Source organism: Archocentrus centrarchus, chromosome 8, assembly GCF_007364275.1.
Source record: "Archocentrus centrarchus isolate MPI-CPG fArcCen1 chromosome 8, fArcCen1, whole genome shotgun sequence".
NCBI lineage: Eukaryota > Metazoa > Chordata > Actinopteri > Cichliformes > Cichlidae > Archocentrus > Archocentrus centrarchus.
In genome coordinates, this window is record NC_044353.1 from 11,042,995 (window position 1) to 11,070,686 (window position 27,692).

The following is a 27,692-nucleotide window of genomic DNA, read 5'->3' on the forward strand; positions in this document are numbered from 1 at the left end:
AGTCTGCCATGCACAGCATGTGCCAGGAAGAAATCAGAAATAGAAATCCAGAATATCAAAGGGAATGCTCTCTGCTCATAATCTTTCAAAGATCAGCAAGCAGCTATTTGCGAATACAGCGATTACTGAAATTCACCAAAGAACAAATTTAGCATTTGCATGGGATAAACCTTTTGTTTAATGCATTACAGCTTTTCTATGACCAGTGATTTTAAGCCAGAAGACGAGTGCGCTGAATTTTGCAAGAGTGAAATCAACTTAAGCTAATAAGCTTAAGAGAGAGATTCAAACCCAGGACCTCACATCCTGCAACGCAGCAGCAGCGCAACAACAGCAGCAACGGCAGCAACAGCAGCAGCTCCTGAGGCTGTTGTTGCTGCACTGACAGCAGGCCCACACCTAACAAGGCAGCTATCCCATTTAGCTAATTCCCGCCTGGCTTGGCTTCTTTATGGCAGCAGTGGGGGTGTGCAGTATGACAGAGAGCTTGCCAGTAATAAAGCATTAGCATATTGAACTGAACTGATAAACTTGTCAATCACATGGAGGCCGCACTGCCAGCATTGTGCTGGTGTGTAGGTGTGCACATTTTTCCCTCTAATGTTCTTTTCCCCACTTCCTACTACTGTGTGTGTCTCATCCATATGCTTCAGCAGCACATGTGTAGACTACCCGTCACATCAAGCCCATAAAGGTTAAAAACAAGGAAAAGCAGAGCCAACGAATGGAGCAATTAAAACATTTTCAGGCCTAATAAGAGAGGATTGTGGATATGTGTGGTATAAAGTTAGTGCATATTGCTTGCGTTTTGTCCCCTTTCCTCCACTGAAATATAATTTTTAATTCTAGTTTGATAACTCATACTATGTGGCCAACAAAGAATAAAAAAAATGCAGTCATTTAAAACAAGTCAAGTCAAACAAGTGTGAAAACTGGATTCGTAAACTTGTTAAACACGCACTGGGAGGAATTCATCCTCTGCTCTATCAGTGCCTTTGAAAAGGCTGACTGCAAAAGATGAACAACCACAGGCACCCCCCCTTCCTCTCTCCTCCTCAACCTCTCTCCCTCCTCCTCCTCCTCCTCCCCCCTTCGTTTTCCTCATCCACATCCATCCGCGCTTCCCACTCCCTCTGCTGCCGCCGCTGGATGGTGCGTTTTTGGAGCGCACGCAGGACGTAACACGGGGCTTTCCCCTTCTGTCTGATGGAGACGGGGCTGAGGAAAGGACCAAGTCCGGCCGGCGGAGACCACCTCGAGGATCCTGCGGGAAGGACTTCGCTCCTGCTGCTGTAGAAAGGCGAGAGGAGCGGAGAGAGAGAGAGAGAGAGAGAGAGGGGGAAGCGAGAGGGGAAGCACGGGAGGTAACGGGGCCGTTAATAACCTGTTGTTAGTGTGTTTTTGTTTCTCGTTTAAGGGATAAAACGCAGCGGTGACGGAGAAGAGAGCAAAATGAGCGATTTAAGATCGACATGTGAGCCGTGTTGGACTTGGTTGGGATGGTTTTCATGATGATTTCGAAAAGAGGAACTGACATGACCATTTGTGTGCCACCTTCTGCTCTAACGTCCTGTTGATTTTTTTTTTTTTTTTTTTTGTATTAAAGGCACGCGTTTATCTAGAAAAAAAACACGTGATGTAACCTGAAAATGATTTTATTTGTTTATTTGCCATGTGTTTATTTTTGCAGGCATGTAATTTCTGAAGGTGTGAAATGAGATGATTGTTGCTCATTTAAGTCAACAATAGAAACTGCAGCATGATATTAGACTGCAATTCAATTACGGCGGTTGGTTGGAGCTGTTTAATTTAAAGGAGGAAGGCTGCGAGCGCCGCCTCAAGTCTGGACGTGGAAACTCTGCGGAGCGTTGCTCTGAGACGTCAGTAACCTGGGATCATTATTAGATCTAAAACAACCAGCCCACCTCGACTTAACAAGCAGCGCTGTCACTGTTTTGTCTTAAATCACCTGATCCTGTGCAGCCACTGGGGGCCTGGATGTTACAGAGATGATAACCTTCTTACATCATCTGATCCCACCAGTTTCCAGACAGCAGAGGATTAAAATAGAACAGTAAAAATAAGTAAAGCAGGCTTGTTCCTCACTCAGTCGTTTCGTATTGTTGGCCTGGAGTGAAATCGCACTCGCAGGGCACCAGAGGTGAGCGGGCAGGCTGGCAGCGAGGCCGCAGGGTTGATGTCTGCGGCGGCAGAGCTGAATTATATGGCTCCTCTTTGTATGTCCTCGAGTGTTTGCACATCCACCCAGGTGCACACAATAGAAGAGCTTTTGTGCTTTTTTTCTACGTGAGTTTGCACATGGAACAATATCAGTATCCATTAATATTGATCCAGCTTGTAACAGCGGCGTTTCCCTGTTGACTTAAGTAAATGCAAACATGTATTGAACCACCACTCAGCTGCTCTAATGACAGAAGGGCCTAAATGAAATTTAAAAGTGAGGAGGGTTTCTCTGCTTCTACACTTTCTGTGCCCGATGAACCTCAATTAGAGAATCCACAGAGAATTTATTGCCATAAATTGTCACAAATTAAACTTCTCATTAACTGTTCAGGCACAAAGGTCAGTGCTTATAACCCTGTAAACTCAATATATTTAGACTGTTGATTAGAAATAAAAGGCAATGTAACAGTGACAACTTGGGCAACTGAGGGAAGAAGATCCAAGTGAGTTTTTGAGGTGTTTTGACTCTAATGAACATCATGCTCTGTTCTCATGATGTTTGTAGACAAACCGATACTTCAGAATTCAACAGGTGACATGGAGAGGACTTTCCTATTGGATTCTAAGGCTGCAGAAACATAAACTAATAATCAATGACATGAATTGTAGTTGGCAGATATTTCTGTTAGTCATCTAATTGCCTTTCTCTGCTAAATTACACAGTAGCAGCTCTCACAGCGCCTGTTCACTGAATGCAGAGCTGCACCTTGCCTGTCTCTCAGTCATGCATCCTTTGTCATTCTGTTTCTCTGTTAATATGCTTCTCACACAACCCCCACCCCCAAACACACACACACACACGCTCACACACAGGAACCACGTTTCTTTGCTGTGTCTAACCTTGAGTCTTGTTATTTTCAGGAAAGCACAGACGGATTGTTTTTTTGTTTTTTTTTTTTTATTATCATTATTCCGTCTTTTCTTTTTTACATTTTAATTCTGTTTCCTGTTCTTTCCTCCGCACGCAGATCCTCCATCATCGGAAAGTCTCCTGCATCTCTTCCAGGGCGTGCCTCTGCGATTGTGTCTAACATGCACGCTCTCAAGAGCGTATAGATTCTCTGATCAGCTGTAGCGTGTGCTTCTTTGCGAGTGTACTTTAAGTGCAAAAATGGGTTCGGTGGGCGCAGAGCGTCGCAGGCCCACACCGGCCCAGACGCCCGAGGAGAGGGATGTGTGGAGGGATGGAGGGAGAGCTCTATGGAGGGAGGGCTGGAGAGAGGGAAGAGAGAGCGGTGTGGTGCAGAGCTACAGCTTCGATTCGTACCAGCTGGAGGAGGAGGAGATCAGTAAAGACGCCCCAGAGCGAGGAGTGCTGGCTTTGTCCGAGCCCGGTGAGGGAGTTTTTGTTCTGTCTGTGCATATGTGAGTGTGTGTGTGTGTGTAATCTACTATTTATAAAGAGAGGCAAGGAACAGGGAAGGAAGGCAGGGAAGGGGTAGAGGTACCAACAAACAACAATTTGTCAAAGTGAAAAAAGGCACATTAATATCCTTCAACTCCAAAACACCAGGAACAAAGTGTTTGGATACGTGGACTGAAAGAAAAGAGTTTGCCAATGATCTTTCTACGAGTAATATACTATAAATACATATAAAGAATGTAGCCAGGATATCATGAACGTGTGCAATAGTTTACATATTTACTGATTAATTCATAGGTATGTATTTAGAGGGCAGTAAAACTAGGCCTACAGTATTTGAGTGTAGAAGAAAACTCTGCACTGCATATTTTAAAACATATTTAGTTATAATAAGAGGGAGCAAAAAGGGTGGTTCTAGGATTTTGCATTTTTCAAATGTAAGTTTTCAGGGTTTCCCTTGCTTCATGTTTAACCTGAGTTTAATGTGGGGTTCAGCAGAAAGAGAATCCTTAGATATTTTATATCATTGCAGTGGAGAAAAAAAATGATGCCACAAAGTAACTCCTAAAAACATCTTGTTCTTTGAGCTCTGGTGAATTTGTTTCCTGTGTGGACAGGCTGTGATCAGCTGACCAGTGCTGCTGCTGATTTTATCATAGATGTTATATACATGTAGTATGCTGCTTTCCAACCCCATAGCAATATGTGGAATTTGGCAGGGGAGACTAAAGAGCTTAAATTCAAACTCTATGACTGCCAACGTGAACTACCCACCTGCCCTGCAACAGTACTGTACTGTAAACTTTGCACTTGTTTAAACTGTGGAGTATTTTTACCCAGCCTTTCTATTTTTTAAGCAGTTTTGTTTAACAACAATAGGAATTACAGTGCTGTGCAAAAGTCTTGAGTTACCTGTGATTTCTTCATGTTTTGAAAATCGGTGCAGCAATTTATTGAAACTTGCAAACATACATAGAAATACAGTATATAAAGCAAAACAGAGTTTGTACAATTCTAATGAGCTTGAAAGTCAGTATTTGTTGTGCTCACCTTTATTCTTCAGCACAGCCTGAACTCTCTGAGGCAGCTTTCTTGTCATTTCTTTAAGCAGTCTTCAGGAATAGTTCTCCAGGCTTCTTGAAGGACATTCAAAGCTCTTCTTTGGATGTTTCTGCCTTTTGTTCTGTGTTCCATTGTATGTTTTTTTCTATCCAGTATGTTTTTACTGCATTGACAGTGTGTTTTAGATCATTGTCATGCTGAAAAATGAAGCCTTTGCCAATCAAACTCTTTCAGATGATAGTGCATGGTGGATCAAAATCTGATGGTATTTTTCTGTGTTCATAATTCCATCAGTTTTGACAAGATCTCCATCACCACTGGCTGAAATGCAGCTCCAAACCATGACAGATGGCTATAGACACTTACTGTGGTTCCTCTCTCCTGACTTCCTCCAAACATACTGATGATGATTTGAACTAAAAATTTCAAGTTCAGATTCATCACTCCATCAGACCTGTTGCCACTGATTTTCAGTCCAGTTCTTGTGTAATGTAGCATACTTCAGCCTTTTCTCCCTGCTTCCCTTCCTGAAGAATGGCTTCTTGACAGCCACCATTCCACTGAGACCTGATGAGGCTTCAGTGAACCGTAGATGGATCAGCTGAAGGTCCAGATGCATCTCTCAGATCCTGTGTCAGGTCTTTGCTGGATTTTTCCCCTCTGTTTCTTTAAAACATGACTTTCAGATACTTTTCATCTGCTGTAGACTTTTTTTTTTTTAGGCCTGCCACTTTTTCATTTGTCCTCCACTTGTTCAGTTTCCTCAAAAAAAATTTAAGGACAGTCTGCACACCATGCTGATGCCAAGTTTTCAGTAAATAGCTCTTTGGGAATCAGCTTGTTCGTGCAAAAATACGGTTTTATGTCTGTCAAACTGTTATCTTTGGCATTTTTCATTGATTCATCTGAAGAAATGGCAACAAATGTGTTTTGTGACAGGCTGTTAGTAACAAAGTGCCCACAATTAAAAATTTGTTCTTTGGTAAGTTGTCTGTTATGTGTAGACAAAACACTGGCTCATCCCTTGAGTTAGATGCCTTTAATATGCTTGAATGATTCATAGATCACCATTTACTTAATGGTGATCTATGAATCATTCAAGCATAATTGACGGGACAGCCAATGTCCAAAGAAGAGCTTTAAAGGACCTTTAGAAAGCACTGGAGAACTGTTGCTCACGACCACTTTAGTAAAATGAAAGTCTGGGTGCTTGGAACCAAAATGAAGTCTCAGGACTTTTGCACAGTACTTTATTACCATTTAATTTATTGTCAAATATATTTTAAAAATAACAGTTAACATAAGATATAAAAATGTGAAAAGAACAACTTCACTTATGTAAGCTTAAAATTTCTGCTTTCCCTTTCTTGTCATCTTTGAGAATGAAGCCGTCAAACATCAGTGCTGATATTATTCTTTCTGAGGGCAAAATACAGCAGCCAGCACAGCAGATATGGTTAGATATGCAAACTAACCATAGCAAAAATGAACATTATTAAAAGTGACATAAGATTTTGTTTTTTAATCATTGATCAAATCATCATCCATCATTGCCTGGTTGCTGTGCTGGATCGTTCCAGCCCACTTAACCTCTGGATAAGTCCTTCCAGATGTCGAATATGCTTGAATACTGGTATAATATTTATTGAAACCGGCTCATATCCAGGGCTCCCTTTTAGAAAAGTGGAAAAAGTATAATGTGTGACGGTAGTAATGCGTGTCAGTCATTGGGAAACACACCCAGAGGCTCAGATGAAGCTGGGATGATGTTTTCACTTAAAAAGAAGGTTTTGTCCTCTTCTGAAAAATAATGCACAGTAGCTACATTATTATTGGTCTTTATATGTCTTTCCAGTAAAAAAAATTAAAAAATTTCTTCCATCTTAAGAATATTTCCATCCATCTATTTTCTTCACAATTTACCCAATTTATGGTTGCAGTGGGAGAGCTGGAGCCTATCCCAGCCGTCACTCGGCGGGAGGCAGGTTCATCCCGGATAGGTCACCAATCCTTAAATTTTGTATGAATAATAATGTAAGTCAAACTGGATTTACTGAGTGTCTTGAAGATTTGTATGGGAAGTGCATGTAAGACACAGGGGGCGGCCCTGTGAACAGAAAATTACTGCGTTGCCTGGTTACACGGGTTGTACAAAGGCCATGTTAATCAGGTCATAAGTGACCAAGAACGCACAGCGATGACCTTACAGCAGAAATCTTTCTCTGCTCCTGGTCCCTTCATGTGCTTCTTACTAATATTTTGCTGCTTTTTCTGCCTCCCCATCTTCCCTGATGCTGTCAGTCTTCATATCTCAGTCTGCAGCCAACAAAACAGAGAGAGGATGCAAACTCCACAGAGTCTGCCTCCTCCTGAAAGGAAATAAATGACTTGGCAAAGCCGCCTCTGAGAATGAGTTAACCCCAAGATGTCATTACAGTTCTGTAGCTACAAAACAATCAGTGGTTCTATTAAGGGACTGTAGAAACATTACTACATGCAGAGGACAGCAGACGGGTTTCATGAAGGTGTACTTTGGTAGCACACATTAGAAGTTTAATTAAGATATTAACGATTAAATTAAGATACATGACTCACTAACTTTGGTATGGTGTATGCTATATTGTTAGGCTGTTGTGAAATTTTGTGGGTGTGTTGGTTTGCAAGTCCAAAAAAAAATGCTCAAAAGTTTCAGTTTACTATGAATGTCCCTTTTTTTTTCTTTTAAAGGAACTTAATATAACATATTTAGAGTCAGGGTTTAGAGTTTGCAGTAGGTGGCTCAACTGGTTACCAGCTGGTTGTGAAGGAAGTAGTACGTACAGGTGTATGACACCTTCAGTTTTTATGCTCAAGATCATAAATAATAATAATCTACATACAAAAAAAACTGCTCTTCTGATCAAAGATACATTTAGCCAGTGGAGTGCGTGGAGCATCGGCCTTTGGGTTTCATTATAGTATCGTCGAGTATTCCTGTTCTCAGAAGCAAAGGCTTTTCCATGTGAGAAACTGGCAAAAAAAAAAAAAAAAAACCTAAAAACTAAAGATGTGTACTACTCCCTACACCGAACAGTGCAAACTGGTTTTCAGCAGAATAGAAAGAGCCGCGTGAGACCCTGTGATCAGCTCAGAGACTCTAGTTTGATAAAGAGAAGAGTCACGAGTCCTGGCCGCTCCTTTCAGGGGTACTTGTGAGAGCCAGACTGTGCAGGATTGTGAAGGGAGCAGTACACACAGGTGTGTGAGATCCTTAGTTTTTTAGTGATCTCCTGTATGGAGAGTTTTCAAAGAAAGATCCATACCAACATGCAAGTTATTACAATTTACCACAGTAGAATATTATGTGACACTTTTTTTTAGTGTGTCCAAAAACCAAGATATTAGTGGACACTACAAACACGAATACATGTCACTTTGCCAGGCATAATTTTGTAAACCTGTTAATAATTGCAGCTGATGCCCATGATTCTCATTAAGAGATGTTCACTAAGCAGTGCATCAAAAAGGATGCATATTATTGAAATTCCCACAAATGTTGCACAGTTGAGCATACAGCACTTACCAAATTTATCAGGCCAACCAATGTGAGGTTTATGCCACAGCTGCCCTAAAATAACAGTCTTGGTATCAAAATCATTTTTATGTTTCTGTAGTGGTTAATCCGACAGTATGTGTAAGCTCTTTAATTGAAATTTGCCGGTTTACAAAAAAAGCAGAAAGAAATATTAGAGCACATTATTGTTTTTGGATTAAAGATGCCAAATTATAGTTATAGTTCTTTACTTGCATTGCTCAACAAAAATAGTTAACAGGTGTAATAATTGAACCCATAGACACCCATCTTTAATGAACTCAACAGTTTTCAGTGCTAACATAACTGTAAAAGATTAATCAACATTTTAACATCATAAACTATGAAATAGATCACAGGAGTGATGGTTGCTGAAAATGTGCTTTTCTTGAATAAACATTTTTATGTGACCCCCAACTTTTGAGCAATACTGTATTTTGTATTATTACTGATCAACAGATGAATCAGTAAACAATTTCTCTGTCACCATTACCATAGTAATAAAGTAGTAACATGAGTCAGCGAGAAGGATGTTTTTCCCTTCAGTCTGCAGTAAAACCTAAATGCTCATGAATGATTTGGAGCCATTAATAGTAGGCTTACAGGATTAGGAAAGGATTATGAACTGTTATGTAAAAAAAAAAAAAAAAACCCTGCACATCATACTTTTCCTATGTAACTGATGCAGCTGGAAAACATAAATGTCCAGGCTTTAACTGAAGCTGCTTTGACAGCTAGTCCATGATCTGAGATTCCTCTGATCAATCTTTTACTAACACAAGTGCAACAGAGTCTGCTCCACCATCCGCTACTCCATCAAGTGGAACAGAGGCGTTCCTGCTGCCGCTGCAGCTTTATTCATCCTGATTAGCTTTGCTGAAGACAGAGTGTGCTGGCTTCAGTCCTGATTCAGATGTTAATCATATCCCACTGTCTGATTTCATGCTGCTTTAATTCTCTAACCTATGACTCCCATTTTGCTGCTCAGACTTTGAGGAACCGATCCCTGACGACCGTTACCATGGCATCTATTTTGCAATGCTACTGGCTGGAGTGGGTTTCCTGCTTCCCTACAACAGCTTCATCACAGATGTGGATTACCTGCATCAGAAGTTTAAAGGTAAAAATGTGCACGAGCATGCAGAAAACCACATATGCGGTCACAGCATTGCATGTCAAGACTACACTGTCAGAAAACACGTCTCTCCTGCTTGTTTCAGGGACATCAATAGTGTTTGACATGAGTCTGACGTACATCTTAGTGGCTTTGTTGGCCGTCATCCTCAACAATGTGCTGGTGGAGCGGCTCAGCATGCACACAAGGATCACTGTCGGTAAGTCGGAGAGGTGCCAAGAGCACAGAAAAAGGCGTAAATTAAAAAGTGTTCCATTCAAACTTACCCTCTTACTTAATTACTTTGGGACCACACAGTCCTGGAGACAACTACCCACTGGGGAGCTTCACTGAGAAGTACAGTCGTGAAAATAAAGTAAACTCTCTTTTAATTTTAAAGTCTCACATATCAGAACATGAAAACAATCATCTGGTCCTTAGCAGGGCTTAAAATGATTTAACCATAACCTCAGACATATTACACTGTTTCATTATTTATTTAACTAAAACTAAGCCAAGATCCAAAAGCAGTGAGTGAAAAACTGAGTACACCACATGATTCAGTAGCTTGTAGAACCACCTTTAGCAGCAATTACTCCAAGTAATCGTTTTCTCTGTGACTGTATCAGTCTTTCACATCACTGGAGGAATTGTTGCCCACTCTTTGCAGAATTGCTTCAGTTCATTGAGGTTTGTGGGCATTTGTTTATGCACAGCTCTCTTAAGGCCCCACTACAGCATTTCAGTCAGGTTGAGGTCTGGACTTTGACTGGGTCAATGCAACACCGTCATTCTTTTCTTTTTCAGTCATTCTGTTGTTGGTTTGCTGCTGTTCTTGGGATCATTGTCCTGCTGCATGAATCAGTTTGGAGCAAGCTTTAACTGTCATCAGATTTTCTCTAGAATACTTTGGTATACAGAGGAGTTCATGTTGACTCAATGGCTGCACGGTGCCCAGGTCCTGAATCTGCAGAACAAGCCCAAATCATCACCCCTCCATCACCGTGCTGACAGTTGCTATGAGGTGTTTGTGATGTTTGGTTGGCATATGACACTGTGCATTATGGCTAAACATCTCCACTTTGGACTCATCTGTCCAAACAACATTGTTTCAGAAGTCTTGTGTTTTTTTTTTTTTTCAGGTGCACCTTTGCAAACCTAGGCTGTGCTGCCATGTTCTTTTTAGAGAGAAGAGGCTTTCTCCTGCAACCCTTCCAAACAAGTCATACTTGTTTAGTCTTTTTCTGATGGTGCTGTCATGAACTTTAACATTTAACATGCCAGCTGAGGCCTATAGAGTCTGAGATGCAGCTCTCTGTTGTTTTGCAGTTTGTCTGAGCATTGCGCGGTCTGACCTTGGGGTAAATTTACTGGGACGTCCACTCCTGGGAAGTTGGCATCTGTCTTGAATGTTTTCCATTTGTGAATAATCTTTCTGACTGTGGAATTTTAAATTGTTTAGAAAAGACGCTTCGCAGAGAGCAACAACTGCTTCTCTTAAATCATTGCGGATGTCTGAATATTCCAGACCAACAAACTACCCAAACTTCTGCTTTCATAGAGATGCTCACACTTGCTGATGATCAGTTGATCAAATGCATTTGATTAGCAGCACCTGGCTGCTACTTACTCTTTCATTCTCACTGGAAGCCATAAGGGTGGGCTTAGTTTTTCACAGGATTTCTTTTTCATTTTGAATACTTTTTATTAAACAAACAATGACACTGTATAAAATGTCATGTGTTGTTGTTCTTCTGAGATTCTATTTAAATCATTTTAAGACCTGATGAGGACCAGATGATTTTTAAAAAAAATTATGTTCTATTTTATGTGAAACCCTAAAATTGAAAGAGGGTGTGCTTTTTTTCACAACTGCACGCAGTACCTTGAAACTGCGTCAGCACTGCCAGTAGTGACATAATGCTTGGCTAGTGGTTGGTAATGCAATTTAAGCTTCCTCATTTTCTCTTAATAGCTTTGGTGTATGGTGGCCGTCTTGTAGCAGGTCGAAGAGAAATGCCAGTTGAGAAAAATCCACTTTTCCATGGTTCTGTAGTTATTATTCATAAAATGTTTTAAACCAACTTTGCCAAAAACTATGAATTCACAAGAGGCCGTGTTTCAAGATTATTTTGGGTTTTTAAAATTCCTGCATCTTCCTCAGTTCCCTTTCATATTTCAAAAAAAATAAAAAAGAAGGTAATTTGTTATGCTGTTTGAATATGCCATTCAGTTACAGGCTGATTTAAAATCATGTTTATTAAAGTCTTAACTGGAGATACTGGAGAGATCTGAATGTGGCCCAAAAATATTTAAAAAGTTGTGTGTGTGTGTGTGTGTGGGGGGGGGGGGGGGGGGGGGGTTGTGTAAAGTTTTTACATATCTTTGCAGTGCAAATTATTCTAAAACTGTGATATTGGATATGAATCTAAAAATATTAAAGCCTTTCAGCTCGCCCTTAAAAAAATCATGAAAAAGGTTATTTAAATATGTATGCTCCTGAGAAGTTTGATATCACTGCACATAAATGATAAATTTAAGAACAGTAGACTCTGCTGCTGCTTAAAATAGCTGCACTTGTATCTTTGGCTAAAGGTCTTTTGAAGTTTGTTGTCTGCTTGAGAGCTCATCCCGAGATTAAAGAGTTAATGAACTATCTCAGATACAGTGTCCTCACTCTACCAAATATGTGTTCAGTCTTACAGTCACAACATAACCTGGAACAGCGACTCAGTCTGTCACTCTCTCTGCAGGTTACATCTTAGCTTTGGGGCCGCTGGTCTTTGTGAGCGTGTTTGATGTTTGGCTGGAAAAGTTCACCACCAAGCAGGCTTATGTCATCAACCTGGTATCAGTAGGAGTGGTGGCCTTCGGATGTACAGGTACTATCATCTTTTTTTAATCCTAATAATGGTTAAAGTAACTAACTAACTACATGACAGGAGGCTGTATTTAAAAGACAGAAGCGCCGCTGTGATGTTGTCCATTGGTTTCTTGACTATCTCCTTGCACCCTTGACTTTTTGGAGCCAGATGAACCATATTTGGATGATAGGATAGAGTGCTAAGCCACCAGCTAACAGCAGCAAGCTTTAAAAAGTTGCATCCTTAAACTGTAACACAGATGCATATCTGCTCATGGCTTAGTCACACTAGAGTAGAAATAGGACCACAACCTCTTTGCAACTAAGGGAAAGATGATGATTGCATTGAATTTTTTTTGACAGATTGCAAGTAGTTGCAGCAACCAACTGGTGGGCTGGTGAGGGAAATTTTGGGTGGCTACTTTCCTTGCAATCAAAAGCAGTTGCCTGCTGAAAAGCAACTTATCTTCAAACAGTTGCAGCCAGAATCAGACTGACTACAATCACTCTGCAGTCTCTTTGCAATATGGGACTCGACTCAACTGGTTGTCAGCTGGTTGCATTCTGGCTATATTCTGATATATGTTGCAAAATGCCATTTTGCATTTAAATCGCAGCCCTGCAGTAGCTACATCCCTTTTTATAGAGGAATTTCTGCTTTAAATCTATGAGGTTCTGGCTGTGCTCTGAATGCAAGCAGTTAATGTGAATTTCTATGTACACTTTATTACCAAAAGTATTCACTCACCCACCCAAATCACTGAATTCAGGTGTTCCAGCCACTTCCATGGCCACAGGTGTATAAACCAAGCACCTAGGCATGCAGACTGCTTCTACAAACATTTGTGAAAGAATGGGTCGCTCTCAGTGAGCTCAGTGAATTCCAGCGTGGTACCGTGATAGGATGCCACCTGTGCAACAAGTCCAGTCATGCAATTTCCTCACTAATAAATATTCCACAGTCAGCTGTTAGCGATATAACAAAGTGGAAACCCTATAGATTAAGAATGGGATGTTAATCAAGTGAAGGCAGATGAGCAAATACTTTTGGCAATATAGTGTATGTAGATGGCAACAGATTTGCAATTGTTGCCTATTTATTACAGTTAATTATCACAAACAGATTACATGTAATTGCAAACTTGACTTGCAGACTGACTCCATCCATTTATCACGATCTTGTGCCATCAAAGTTACTTTGAAGACGGCAAACTAACTATGAGTGGTCACAGACCTGATTCCCATCTTCAAAGCAACTATTTCAAAGGCAACGAGATCACAACGAGCAACGAGTTCATTACACATGGTTGCAATAATTTTGGTCATCCAACCACCATTTTTCCCTTGTGTGACTGCAGAATAATTAATAACTTAAACTACTAGAATTTTAATCACCAAAACTGGAACACAGACTTCATGGACCAGCTGCTAATACAATTAACCATGCAACAAGACAGATTATTTATTAGAAATATGCATTAAAATCACGCCAACAGCACATACATATAGTTGACTGGTCAAGCTCAGCGACTCCAGTTAGTCCATGTGAAGTCTAGCAAACATTTAGCTGCTACAGCCACCTGACATCCCTGTAATCATATCAACAACACTGCTTATATTGCAAGCTTTAAAGCTTAACACCTTTAAAAAAGTTTTAAAATTCATCCCCCTAGATTTTTTTTTTTATAGTGGGGTGAGATTAGCTTTAGAGACCAATATCCTTTGTTGTACCAGGCAGACATGTTAGTTAGTTTCACTGCACAACTTAGGAGTCTATATAGACTGTACATAAAAGATGGCTGTTATATTAGTTTTTTGGCGCCATTATGGATCAAAGGTTGGACAGCTAAGTTATCAGCTGGCTTGGTTACCAAGCTGCATTCATAAAATTTACTGACGCAGATTAGGATTAGGATTGAGGCCTAGCAGACGCCTGTTGCTACAGACGCCTGTGTCGACACAGCTGTCAGTCAAAGTGGCCGTGTCTCCAGTGTCCACATGAATAAGTTTCTTGTTTTTTGTACCAGGCTGTGAATATACAGACGCTATAGGGATTGTCTCAATTTTACCTCAAGCGAACATTAGAGAACCTGCATTGGATTTAGCCTCGCAGGCTGCTGATTGCACATGACAGTGGGAAAAGGGTGGCTCATGGCAACAAGCTTACAGACAATGTAGTGTTTTGCCTGCAGGCAGCTGCCCTGCTTTAGCCAGTACACCACCGATTTAGCCTGCGGTCAGAAAAAGAACAGCTGTTGAGCACAGTGAAACATTCAGTTGCTTAATAGCCAGCCAGTTCCTTTAAGAGTTTGTGGAAAAAATTTAGAGCTAAAAGGAAAATTGCTTTCATTAAATATGCGTCAGAGCTCTCCGTGTTGGGATAAACACAAACCCAGCAGAGGCTCCGGTCCTCAGCTGCTGCTGCTGATGTTAACACGCAGAGCCAGTTTCCTCTGTGGCTGTGAGTGAGAACTCAGTCTTTCAGCCGACTGTAGTAGCAGTTTAATTAGTGGAGGTCTGAAGGTCAGAGCAGCTTCTCTCAAGTGGTGTGTGAGGCGGTTCATCAAGTTGCACCTCTAAATAAATTGTGTTGTTACAGAGCTGAATATTGGGCCTCTGTTCACACTGATAACTGCTTCCTCCTCCCTCCCCAGTGCAGCAGTCCAGTTTCTATGGTTACATGGGGATGCTGCCCAAGAGGTACACACAGGGGGTAATGACTGGGGAGAGTAAGTACGCTCAAAGACCAGCACACGCGTTCATGTTAGCTCTCACTTCCAGCCTTTCTCATCGGCCTCACCTTCTTCATCTCCCTTCTTCCTAAGGTACAGCCGGGGTGATCATCTCACTGTCCCGCATCTTCACCAAGCTGCTGATCAAAGACGACAAGAAGAACACGCTGATCTTCTTCCTCGTCTCCATCAGCATGGAAATGCTGTGCTTCCTGCTTCACCTGCTGGTCCGCCGCTCACGATTTGTCCGCTATTACACCAGCCACGCCCAGGGTAAAGGTCCGGGCAAATGTCACGATCCGAGAGACAACGGGACTGGATACAGGGTTCACCACGATGTCACTGCAGAGGAAGTAAGATTTGTAAGTTTGTGGACAGTTTATTGACTTCAGTGTGTGTGTGTGTGTGTGTGTGTGTGTGTGTGTGTGTGTGTGTGTGTTTTATGTCTGTTTACTTCAAATACACTGAATATCAATTACACTGAAAAGTGCTCTTGAGCAACAGGTCTCCAGGCTTTCTGAAACTCTTTCAAAAATCTTTATTTGGACATTGGTTGTTTTTTCACTCATTTTCAGTCCAGTCCTTGTACCTGAGGAATTTCTTTAAGCCACTTAACACATATATGTGAATCATTCAAGCTTAAAAAGACTCCTAACTCAAGGGATACACCAGTGTTGTTTCTACACATAACACGCAACTTAGCAAAGAAAGTATTTTAAATTGTATCTTTAGGCACTTTGCTACGAGCAGCCTGTTGTAAAAACATAGAATTTGTTCCCATTTCTTTAGTTGAATAGATTTCCCATAGATTTCATAGATTCATTTCATAGATTAATGCAAAGATTATATCATTTTGACATAAACATAATATGTTTATGTCAAGTATTTTGCACCAACAAGCTGATTTCCCAAAGACCTATTAGCTGAAATCTTGACATATCTTGACCTGGTGTGCAGTGTGTCCTTAAAAAATTGAGGAATCTGGACAAGTGGAGGACAAAAGAAGTGCCAAGCTGAAAAACCTTTCTACGGCAGATGAAGAGTAACAGAAAGTCCTTAAGAAACAGGAACAAATCTGGCTCTTCAGCTGATCCATCTACTGTTCACTGAAGCCTCATCAGAAATGGTCTCAGTGGAAGGGTGGCTGTCAGGAAGCCATTCTTCAGGAAGGGAAAAAGGGAGAAAAGGCTGAGGTATGTGACATTACACAAGAACTGGACTGAAAATCAGTGGCAACAGGTCTGATAGAGGGATGAATCTGAATTAGATTTTTTTTTTTTTAGTTCAAATCATCATCAGTATGTTTGGAGGAAGTCAGGAAAGAGGAACAACAGTGAGTGTCTGCTGCCATCTGTAAAATACGGTGGAGGCTCTGTCATGGTTTGGAGCCGCATTTTAGCCAGTGGTGTTGGAGATCTTGTCAAACTTGATGGAATTATGAACGCAGAAAACTACAGTCAGATTTTGATCCATCCGATACCATCTGAAAGAGTCTGATTGGCAACAGCTTCATTTTTCTGCATGACAATGATCCCAAACACACTGCCAGTGCAGTAAAAATAAACCTGAATAGAGAAACACACAATGGAACACAATCAGTCATGGATTGGCTTCCACAGAGCTCGGACCTCAACATTATTGAAGCAGTATGGGATCATCCTGACAGAGAACAGAACAAAACACAGAAACATCCAAAGAAGAGCTTTGAATGTCCTTCAAGAAGCCTGGAGAACTATTCCTGAAGACTGCTTAAAGAAATGAGCAGAAAGCTGCCTCAGAGAGTTCAGACTGTGCTGAAGAATAAAGGTGGTCACACCAAATATTGGTTCAGTAGATCGCTGTGCCTATTTCCCATTTTCCTAACAAAATATGACAAATAAATATAATGTATATGTACTGTATTATAAGATAATATAATACAGTACTGCACTTGGTTAAGCTTATGTTTGTGAGTCACTTTCTTTTCATTTCGATAGTTGGCTCATAAATATCATATCATAAATATGCTGCTCACTACAGAGTAACCTGCTAAACTGCAGACTTGACATTTTGCAGTTGGTGAGTATCTGTAGTATCATTAATATTTTTCTTACACTGCTTTTTCAAGTTAGATTGAGATACTGACTCTTCCCCTCCACACAGACCAACAGACTCCCTCATTAAAGCTTCTGCTACATGTTTTATTCATTAAACCATTTATAAATATTGTAATGACAAATAGTTTCTGGACTCAGACAGAGAGGAAATGTCAGGCCTCTAAACTGTAGTGTCATGCAGTGTGAGCCTGCACACAAACACCAAGTGCTGGCTGTACTTAAAAATGCAATCACTTAGTAACTATGAGCTGTTTCTTGGCTGCCAGTCAAAAATGATGCCAAAAGAGAGAAAGAGCAAAAGATATTGGAAGTGGGTTTTTTAAGGTTGAGGTATACTGAGGTGTGGGGGGGAGGCGATGGAGACAGAGAGTTGGGGACGCTTCCTTTAAACCAAGAAAAAAATGAGTCACGATGCTGAGAGGAAAAAAAGGTCGACGGGAAGCAACTAATGTGAGACAAGTGGAAGAGGCGATGCAGAGAGTTTGCAAGAGAGGAAAGAGCATATGAAAAATTACAGTGAAAACATGAAACAATGGAATTCATGGAGAGAGAGCAGGACACCAGCCATGACAATGAGAGGAGAGAGGAGGAGAACGACTTTGAATTGAAATCCACTTTGTAGCCTGACGACATGAAGCTAGCACTGAGCTTGGTGTGTGTGTGTGTGTGTGTGTGTGTGTGTGTGTGTGTGTGTGTGTGTGTGTGTGTGTGTGTGTGTGTGTGTGTGTGTTCAGAACCTTCAAAGGAAGAAACTCCACCTCAGGCTGCCATCACTTAATGTGTGCATGTTCGTATTTGTATGTGCACCATTACATACAAGTGTGTGATGGACATCCCCCCCGGTGTTTTAGAGCAGTGTGTGTGTGTGTGTGTGTGTCTGGGTGTGTGTGTGTCTGTCTGTCAGTCTTGGGGGTGATTCTGGCAGTTCTTTGTTCTGGTTGCCGAGGGAAATGAAAGCAGCTCTTCCTATTATGGGATAATCAAGAATAGTAGTGCCTTCTGGCCCGGCAGCCCCTCTAATCAACTAATGGATCTGTGCGTGTGTGTGTGTTTGAGAGTGTGTGCGTAGTCACTTGCGTGTTGGCTCAGTGAATTAGTGTGTATTTGGAAAGAAGGATGCATAAAGGGATGTGTCTATATAAGGAAAGATGTCTGTGGCTCTTTGGCTAATTTACAGTCCAATCTGCACCCTCTGACATCGTTACGTCAACCTGGAGCCGGTCACAGCCATCCTCTCTAATAGTCACTGTCTTAAAAAGGTAATGTCATGTATCCCGGAAGCCATTACTAATGAAAGAAACAACAAATGTAAAGGTCAAACCAATAAAAGTGAATGTGTTTATTTATTGCGTGATGGCTACCTCTAGTGTTTCCTTAAAGAACCTTCAAAAAGCATTTAAAAAAGTTTTCAGGAATGAGCAACAAAGTCTTATTTTTCCCCCTCAGAACCACGTTCAAAAGTATTTTCCTCCATAGAGGAATTAAAAGGGGGCCTAAACAAAATCCATGGGGAGTTTTTTTGTGTGTTTTTGAGGACAAAAGTGTCAAGGAAAGACCCTTTGTTTGCTTGTTCCAAAGCTCAGGAAGAGTGTGTGTGAGTCTGCTTTGCAGCCTGCTGTGACTTCAAAATACAATAAGTACTGCCTCCCTGTGCAGAATTGGTCTGCCTTCTTAATGTCATAATAAGCAGCTGCTGCAGCAGCCTGCTGTTTTTTTCTGAAGCCACCTTTGCTTACTTTAACTCCAAAACGTCTCCGCCACAAAATGAAAGACTCTTAACTACTGGCACCCGAGGAACCAGAGAGCTGATGGATTACTTTCATTTTTATGGCAATATCTCCTAAACAATAGGAAGACCCCAGTATGTTTAGTGTTGGCTTGGTTTGCAGCTAATGCAACTAACATCACCACCTCTCTGCTTGACCTCTACTATCTTTGAGCATATGTGCTGTATTGTAAAACAGCAAAAATCCCAATAAAGCTGTTCTCATTTACATATATTTTTGGTAAAATATGCCCATTATTTTACAAAAACTTTTTCAGTCACTGCTAAAATCCTGAAATTATTAGAAGTATCAGTTTAAGGCAATGGCTAAAATCTCATTCATATCTATGTCTGCTACCTTGTGGTCACTTTAACGTGCTATGTTGCTTCTGGCTTCCATTCATTAGAGTCAACACAAAGAGCATGTGCTATCTTATATTTGTAGCAGCAGCTACATCTAAAACAGCTATCTTTACACCTAAAGATGCTGAAACAGACTGGATGATGGTTAAAAACCAGCGCTGAATGAACAATCTGTGCTGTATTCTGGAAAAGAAAATATTTGCAACAACACTTCCACTGACATCACACTGAAGCTCATCTTTGCTTACATTCTTTAACTTACTGAGTCCTGTCTGAATCCATGAAATACAAAACCGTGATATCATTAACAAGTAACAAGAGAAAGTCTCTTTAACAATAACCCAACATGTCTCTAAGCACAAAATTGAGGAGAAAATTAAAGCTCTATATGAAATGTATCTGTGAATGCTTTGGTCCAAATACTCGATGGTCCAGAAGAATACGAAGGAGCTGCTGCCCTCTCCTCTCAGTGGCACCAGCTGGACGGCAGGATGTCCCTCTTGAAGACCCCGAAAAGAAAAGTCTCCTCACCGCTGGCAGGAGGATGAATAACAAAGACTTTAAGGATGCAGAGATGTCACAGCTGGCTCACACAAGCTTGCTCTGCCAAAGCCACAGACCATGTGAGCTCATAGCCCCTCCCGCCAGAGGTTACTCCCAAGTTGATGGTTGTGAAGCCATCATCAGTGATATAATATTCAAGATTATTGTAATAAATGTTACATAAAACCATTTGTTACACAATATGAGAAAACTAAATTAACACTGGGATACACTTCCATTAAAATTAAGAGGGTAAGTAGCAGCCAGGTGCTGCTAATCAAATGCACTTGATTAGCTGAACATCAGCAAGTGTGAGCTCTATAAAAGCAGATGTTTTGGCAGTTTGCTGGTCTGGAGCGTTCAGGTGTGTGTTAACGTGATGCAAAAGAGGAAAGACATCAGCATCATTGCTGGTGTTGCTGCCCATCAATCTGTGAAGGGTTATAAGACAATTTCCAATCAATTTGAAGTCCATCTTTCTACAGTGAGATTATTCGCAAGTGGAAAACATTCAAGACAGTTGCTAGTCTTCCCTGGAGTGGACGTCCCAGCAAATTCACCCCAGGGTCAGACCGTGCAACGCTCAAAGAAACTGAAAAAACCTGAGAGCTACAGACTCTACAGGCCTCAGTTAGCATGTTAAATGTTAAAGTTCAAGAGAAAGCCTCTATAAAAAGAACATGGCAGCGCAGCTTAGCTGCGTAAAGATGGATCCAAACAATCCAACCAACAAACCAAGACTTCTGGAACAATGTCCTCTGAAGAGATGAGACCAAAGTGGAGATGTTTGGCAATAAAACACCAGCATATTAGCATATCCACGCCTCAACTGTCAACACGGTGGTGGAGGGGTGATGATTTAGCTTGTTTTACAGCCACAGAACCTGGGCACCTTGCAGTCATTGAGACAAACATGAACTCCTCTGTATACCAAAGTGTTCTAGAGTCAAATGTGAGGCCATCTGTCCAACAGATAAAGCTTGGCCAAAACTGGATCATGCAAAAGGACAATGATCCCAAGCAGAGCAGCAAATCTACAACAGAATGGCTGAAAAAGGAAAGAATGGAGGTGCTGCAATGGCCCAAAGTCCAGAGCCCAAATGCTTTGAAGGGACCTTAAGAGAGCTGTGAATAAACAAATGTCCACAAGCCTCGATGAACTGAAGGAACACTGTAAAGAAGAGTGGGCCAAAATTCCTCCACAGTGATGTGAGATGTGATGAAGTCATACAGAAAACTATTACTTGAAGTTATTGCTGCTAAAGGTGGTTCTACAAGCTACTGAATCATGGGGTGTTTTTAGTTTTTCACACACTGCTTCTGCTAACTTGTTAAAAGGGCCATAATATGGTATCTTTAAGTCATTCATAAAATTAAGATTTAAAAGTGTTAATGTAAGGTGCCTGTGTAAATTTAAAAGATTACAGCAAAAGTCTTGTCTGTCTCTAAAGGGAAATGGTGGCACAGGAACGTCCTCTGTGGAGGAAGGCATCGAGGACATTGTGGGCGGTACCTATGTTCGATTTGATGCCCCAAAAGCCAAGATGAGAAGGAGCTGGCCCGGTGTCCGAGGTAGTCTCTTTTATAATCTTGCTCGCTTCTCAATTACCCTCTGACTCCAGAAGAATCATTAAAATTTTTTTAATATGGTCCTGTGTGTGTTTTCTCTAACCAGACATGATCTTGCATCGTTATGTGGTGTCCCGCGTGATCTGGGCCTACATGCTGTCTATAGCTGTGACCTACAGCATCACTCTCTGTCTGTTTCCCGGGCTGGAGTCTGAGATACGAAACCCCACCTTGGGGGAATGGCTCCCCATCCTCATCATGGCCACCTTCAACATGTCGGACTTTGTTGGCAAGGTGAGCCATATATTTTACAAGTTTTCATTTAAAATGTGGTGGTCAGTATATGACGTTTACATGAATTTCACTGCATTAAGCACATGATCTTTGGCATCTAATCTGAGAGATTAAACTTTACTGTCCTACTGAACTGGGACTGGACCAATTTGCATTTAGTATCATTTTGTAATGATTAATCAGTTTTTGTGAAAAATGTTACCATTTGCAAAATGTTGGGACGGTGTGTAAAATGTAAATAAACACAGAATGCAATGATCTAATAAATCTAATAAACTAATATTTTATACACAATAGAACATAGAAAACATATCAAAGGTTTAAACTGAGAAAATGTAGCATTTTAAGAAAAAAATAAGGTAATTTTGAATTTGATGGCAGCAACACATCTAAAAAAGTTAGGCCATGTTTACCATCATATAGCATCCCCCTCTACTTTTAACGGTCTGTAAACATCTGGGAACTGAGGAGAGCAGCTGCTCAGCAGTCCTGGGTCTGCTTTGTTATATTTTTCATTTCTTGATGTGCCAAATGTTTTCAGTTGGTGAGAGGTCTGGACTGCAGGCAGATCCTTCTACTGTGAAGCCGTGCTGTTGTAATCGCTGCAGTGTGCAGTTTAGCATTGTCTTGCTGAAATATGCAAGAAATGTAATTTCTGAAAGTGTTGCTGAGCCCATGCAGTGATTTCCATGATGGAGTCATGCTCGTTTTTAATGTCATGCTCGTTTTTAATGCAGTGCTGCCCGCGGGCCTGAAGATAATGGACACCCAGTACTGATTTTCAGCCTTGTGCCTTGCACACAGAGATTTCTCCAGATTCTCTGAATTTTTAGATTATGTTATTGTACTGTATATGATGAAGAACATCATTCTAAAATTGTTCCACAATTTGTAGATATAGTATTTTTTAGAGATTGGTCAAAGTCTGGGACTCTAAAATGCTTTTTTTTTATATGCAGCCATGTTGCTGACCTATTATTGATTAAAAAAATCAAATTAATTTTTTTTAAATGCTACGTTTTCTCAGTTTAAACATTTGATACGTTTTCTATGTTCTGCTGTAAAATATGGGTTATATTTTGCACTACCTCATGGATAAAATTCACTAGATTAACTATGATGTCAGTATTTTCTGATGATTAAATATAATTCCCCTTATCACTCCAGACTTACTGAGATTCTGGGATTAAATTTAGGCATCTTGCCACTACAGGAACAAGAAGGGGAGAAAGGCAGAGTTAACCTTGTGAAACTGTTAAAGTTGTCAACCCATTAATTAAACTTAAGGCTGGGGGAAAAAGTCTGGTGTATTTTGTGATAATTGCGCTATAGTGCAGAGGCTTCATGTGAACACTCAGAAATAATAACTTATCTTACTAATAACTATTCCTTGGGTCCAAATTTTGACTTTAAAGGGACCAACATTGGTTTAGTGAAAATTGTTATGTACGCTTTGGCTTTGTCCTCACAGCAAATGAGTGTTTTCTTCAAATGGAGGGGGAAAGAGATAAAAGAACAGAGAAATTACTCTGCAAATGGAAAAGAAAAAAGTGAGGTAGCTCGGAGCTAAAAAAGAAAGAGAGAGAAAGAAGTCATGATAAGAGAGTGGAGTTGAGTGTAAAGGGGATTTTTCTTTTGCATTTCTCACTGATTTTATTTTTGTACTACTGCTGTTATTATTATTATTATTATTTTGTTCTCTGGCAAGTGGTTTCCTTATAAATTGCTCCAAGCAGTAGAACGCAGAATTCCTGCGCACCAGGGTCTAAAGTTCAAGATTGTGCAAATGCTTTTATGATTGATTTCAATATTTGTACTTGTTTTGCCAAAATGTAATACCCAGCCTGACTGAAACACCCCCTGCTGTGCCCTCAGATCCTGGCAGCACTGCCGTATGACTGGTCTGGAGGCCGCCTGCTCTTCTTCTCCTGCCTGAGGGTGGTCTTCATCCCTCTGTTTGTCATGTGCGTATACCCGGCCAACGCACCCACCCTCTCCCATCCTGCCTGGCCGTGTCTCTTTTCCCTCCTCATGGGAGTCACCAACGGATATTTTGGGTCCGTACCAATGATCCAGGCTGCTGGCAAAGTGCCGCCTGAACAGCGGGAGCTAGCAGGTGATTTTTGTCTTCTTTTGTTTGATTTATTGTTGATTTAATTAATTAATTAAGTGAACTGATAAACCAATTGATTAGAAACTTGGATTTTATGCACTACTGGAAATAAAAACATCAGAAAAATGAAATGTTACTTTTAAAAGAAATTTAAAAAAAATATATCTAAAGCTGTATTAATGGTTTATAATTTGCTTATTTATCAGGCACAGTGCTTGTTAATGGATGACAGTTTAAAAATATAAAATGCCAAGTTTTAGCAAAATTACACACGACTACCAGGCAGGTTACACAGAACTATACAATATAAAAATGACATTCATTTATAAACAGCAAAAAATACAAACAGCTTCAGTAAATGCAGCGTTATCACTCAAATTCATTTTTATTACTTTAAGAAAAAGATTATTTACAATGATATTGAATTAGATATGGTCCTTTTTGTAATTTTTCCATCTCCTTACTGCTACTGTTCATGTCCGTTTTACGCATTTACAGCTACAGCTTAGCCACATATGTCATGCTAATGCCTTTAAATGCTGATGCTGGCATGGAAGTGCAGTGTAGGATGGAGAGCAAGGATGTGGTTTCTTAGTCTTGTTACACTTTTCACTTACTTGTTCGCTCTCAGGAGTATTCTTTATTTAAAAATATCGTTCAGCTCCACAGTTACTCACTGCTCTGTGTCTCCCTCTCCAGGGAATACCATGACTGTCTCCTACATGACAGGCTTGATGGTTGGCTCTGCTGTAGCATATGCAGCTTACAGCTTCACCGCTCCACCCACAGGAACGCGCTTCTCCACACTGAGCATACACACACCTGCCAACACTACTGTGTATTGAATGTCCATAGGTTTGAAACGCTCTCACACACCCGCCTGCATTCACATACATGTACACACATGCTGCACAGGACAGGACATTTACCCTTGCAGCAGCATAAACTGATGGACTAGAGTCCAGCTACAGAAGAATAATTTAACCACAAAAAAAAAAGAAAAAAAGAAGTGGCTTTCAGTGTTGAAGGGGATTATATGAAAAACGTCCTCCACTCTCTCATCTCCTGGTGATCCAGTGACCTTCAAGCATCTGCTGTGATGAACTTCCCTGGAGGCGGAGAAGTGGAGCTGTGCGTCTGCCAGCAGACAGACATTAGCCCTCAGAGTATCACACAGTGAAATTACTGTCTGCATATGTGTGAACACATCATCTGACATTTGTACAGTGCAAAGTCAAGTGATATTTTGTTGTGGGGAGCAAATGGCTTGTGGCTTTAGAGGAGAGCTTGTGTCATAGGTGACGTTATGTTTGATAAATTCTCAGAGCTGTTGCCCATCATAGAAAATAGATGGTGTTGGGAGTGGTTACTCACATGAAAATGTGATTAGCATTTTTAGAAGATGAGTTCCATTATGAAACAAAAATTTTACATCTTTTCCCCCCAAAAAATACTTTTTGCTTTTCTCCAAAACACTGTGTTAGAGATCGGGGCTACGGTTGGGGTTGTAACCAACAATGACTCAGAACTTGCAGGGTTAACCAAACAGCGTCTTTCCTGCCTGAGATCCACAGACACCCTGTTAGTTGTCTCAGTCCAATCAGTAATGCTACAGTCACACTAGGGAAAATAGTGGTTGGAGGTTGCTGAAATTGCAGTCTCATTGCCTTTGAAATAGTTGCTTCTGCAACATCTTTGGTGCATCAATATGGTGATAAAACAACAATAGGACAGAGTCCATCTATCAGTTTACGATTGAAGGGGGTCAAGCTGGCATTTACATGCAATCAGTTTGTAATAATATGGCGATTAGCTGTGATAAATGATGAAAAATCACCATCCACTTTGACAGAAATTCACAGCATCTACTTCAGATTCAGAGTCCAGCCGGAACCTCATAGATCTGAAACAGAAATTCAGAAATTCTTCCACAAATAGTGACGCAGTTGCTGCAGGATGGCGATTTAACTGCACAGGCACTCAGCAATCCTGCTTTGTTGCAAGAATATAACCAGTTGGCAACCAGTTGAGCCATGTTGCAGACATGCTGTGTTCATCGCCACAGACCACTCTCGATTGCCACCATGTTGCAGCCAATCTGTCTGCGTTTAAAAATGAAGCAGTGATTATTTGCAAAAATGAGAGCAATTGTTTGGAGACAGATTGCCTCCTACCTGGCGACCTGTGCAATCGCCTCACATTCGAAAGTGAACGCCCGGAGGCTGAGGGTGCCACATGCTCAATCTTTGGGTGGCCTCTCGGTTGAGCGTGAGTGGATCACGCTCATATTTAAAAGTCAGCCGTTTTTTTTTTTCAAATCTCTACACACTTGTAAAAATTTTGACTGCATCTTGCATGTTTGTGAAACTGTGTTGAAAGAATCTGTCCACAAACCTGCCTAAGTACTTGAACCTGTCTGTGCAGTAGTTCCTACTGCAGTAGGGGTCTCCAGGGCAACATTTTTGTCATCACGACACATCAACTCCAGCTACAGGGTAAAAGAAGAAATTGTTTAAGTAGAAAGACAGATTTCAGGTCACTTCTTGCACCCTCTGATGGCTGAGAAAAGAATTTATTTATATACCAGAGGAAGCAGCCATTTCTCACACTAGTGTTTGTTGGTTTATCAGAAATAGTTTGCGTCCCCTCTGAACGGTGTCTGTATGAAATGTCCATGTGATGATGTGGGATATAAGGGGACAAAGCAATTAGTGCCAAATGGTCTGTGTTTATGATAGATGCTACTGAGCGAGGTGAAAAAAAAAAAGGTGAATGTAAAGTTGTAAATATATAGAATAAAATGCACTCAAGGCAGTGAAGAGCATTTATTTTCACTAATGCAAAGCCTGTAGAATCAGATTCATATCTTTTGTAGCTTTGTTTAGTTGATCTCTTTTTTTCCAGCAACCACGCAGCAGCTTCTTAGTTCCCTCATGTTTCCTGCTGGAGCTGATTAATGTTTCAGTGATAAGAGGAGCAGCCGAGTTCACAGTTTATACATTATATTAAGAAAAGAAAGAAAGAAAAAAAACAGGCCTCAGTGTAGAAACCCATGAAGTGTACTGCATTATGTAGGTGACGGCTTGAGTGGAGCCTAATAAATGTTGGCACTGTTTGAAATCTGGTAGGCTGTCATTTGGGAGCTAACCTCATTACTGTATTTATGTCCCGCTGCGCTGAGGGCACCGTGTTTCCTGAGGCCTCTCGGTGAGCTGCTGGGTTTGAAGGTGTTTTTAGTTATTTTTGGTCAAATGTGTCATTAAAGGACATGAAAAGTCTCTCTACTTCTCTTTCTTTCTCTCTGGTAGAAACTGCGGGCATTTTGAGAGAGGGGAAATCCCATTTTCCTAGGAATGCATTTTTAACAGTCCCTCATGATGAATTCACACATCAGACTAACTTAAAGCAGTCGGATGTTTTGGGGAATTCTCTTTCTAGTTGGGATTTCCACTGTCCTGTAAACATGAAACGAGCAGCCAGTTAACGTAGTGTAAACAGTGAAAACACCATTTTTCTGTTGTTTTTTTAAATGTGGGTCCCTTCTTGTCTCATCACTACAAAATGTGTTCCTCGAGACCCACAGAAACTACCTCAAAGTACAGAAACTACACACACAGTACATATCTGTACTGTGTGTGTAGGACTGTGTATAAGAATGTCTGTCATTCCTAAACAGTTAATGTAACACTGCTGCTAAACCAATAACACGCTGACTGAATCCACTGTGGTACTGTGCAGAGACAAAACTATAAAAAAATTGTCCGACAAATTATGGACCTAACTGGAACCACATGCCGAAGTACTCACAGGTGTTTTTCCTGTAGTTCCTGCTAAAAAAAAAAAAAATCCCCAGATCACATTTTGCCACAGTGAAAACAGGATGAACACAGCCATGCTGTCACAGCTGGTAATGTCTCAATGGCTATTACTTTCAGTCTTTTTAATAATCTACTATCAGAAAAAGAATTGCATGCACACTCTGGGAATTTTTCACTGGTGA

The 27,692-nt window shown here is 40.8% G+C and overlaps 1 protein-coding gene across 2 annotated transcripts; it reads left to right on the top strand.

The window, feature by feature from the left end:
• Positions 1-1,144: 1,144 nt before the first annotated feature.
• Positions 1,145-26,932, top strand: slc29a4a (solute carrier family 29 member 4a). Of its 2 annotated transcripts, none has more exons than XM_030734880.1 (11): positions 1,145-1,364; positions 3,213-3,578; positions 9,229-9,360; positions 9,461-9,574; positions 12,108-12,236; positions 14,872-14,946; positions 15,043-15,311; positions 21,168-21,288; positions 21,392-21,579; positions 23,455-23,695; positions 24,392-26,932. In XM_030734880.1, the coding sequence occupies exons 2-11, from the start codon at positions 3,356-3,358 to the stop codon at positions 24,535-24,537; spliced, it is 1,638 nt and encodes a 545-aa protein (XP_030590740.1). In that variant the 5' UTR covers positions 1,145-1,364; positions 3,213-3,355; the 3' UTR covers positions 24,538-26,932. The 2 variants fall into 2 exon arrangements, with proteins under 2 accessions (XP_030590740.1, XP_030590741.1); XM_030734881.1 differs by having other exon boundaries at positions 15,043-15,302.
• Positions 26,933-27,692: the final 760 nt, after the last annotated feature.

Bases quoted from the DNA above. Each gene is read 5' to 3' on its own strand.
- slc29a4a (XM_030734880.1), top strand. From the start codon at position 3,356: ATGGGTTCGGTGGGCGCAGAGCGTCGCAGGCCCACACCGGCCCAGACG. The intron at 9,361-9,460 runs GTAAAAATGTGC...TGCTTGTTTCAG, and splicing joins CCTGCATCAGAAGTTTAAAG to GGACATCAATAGTGTTTGAC. The intron at 12,237-14,871 runs GTACTATCATCT...CTCCCTCCCCAG, and splicing joins GGTGGCCTTCGGATGTACAG to TGCAGCAGTCCAGTTTCTAT.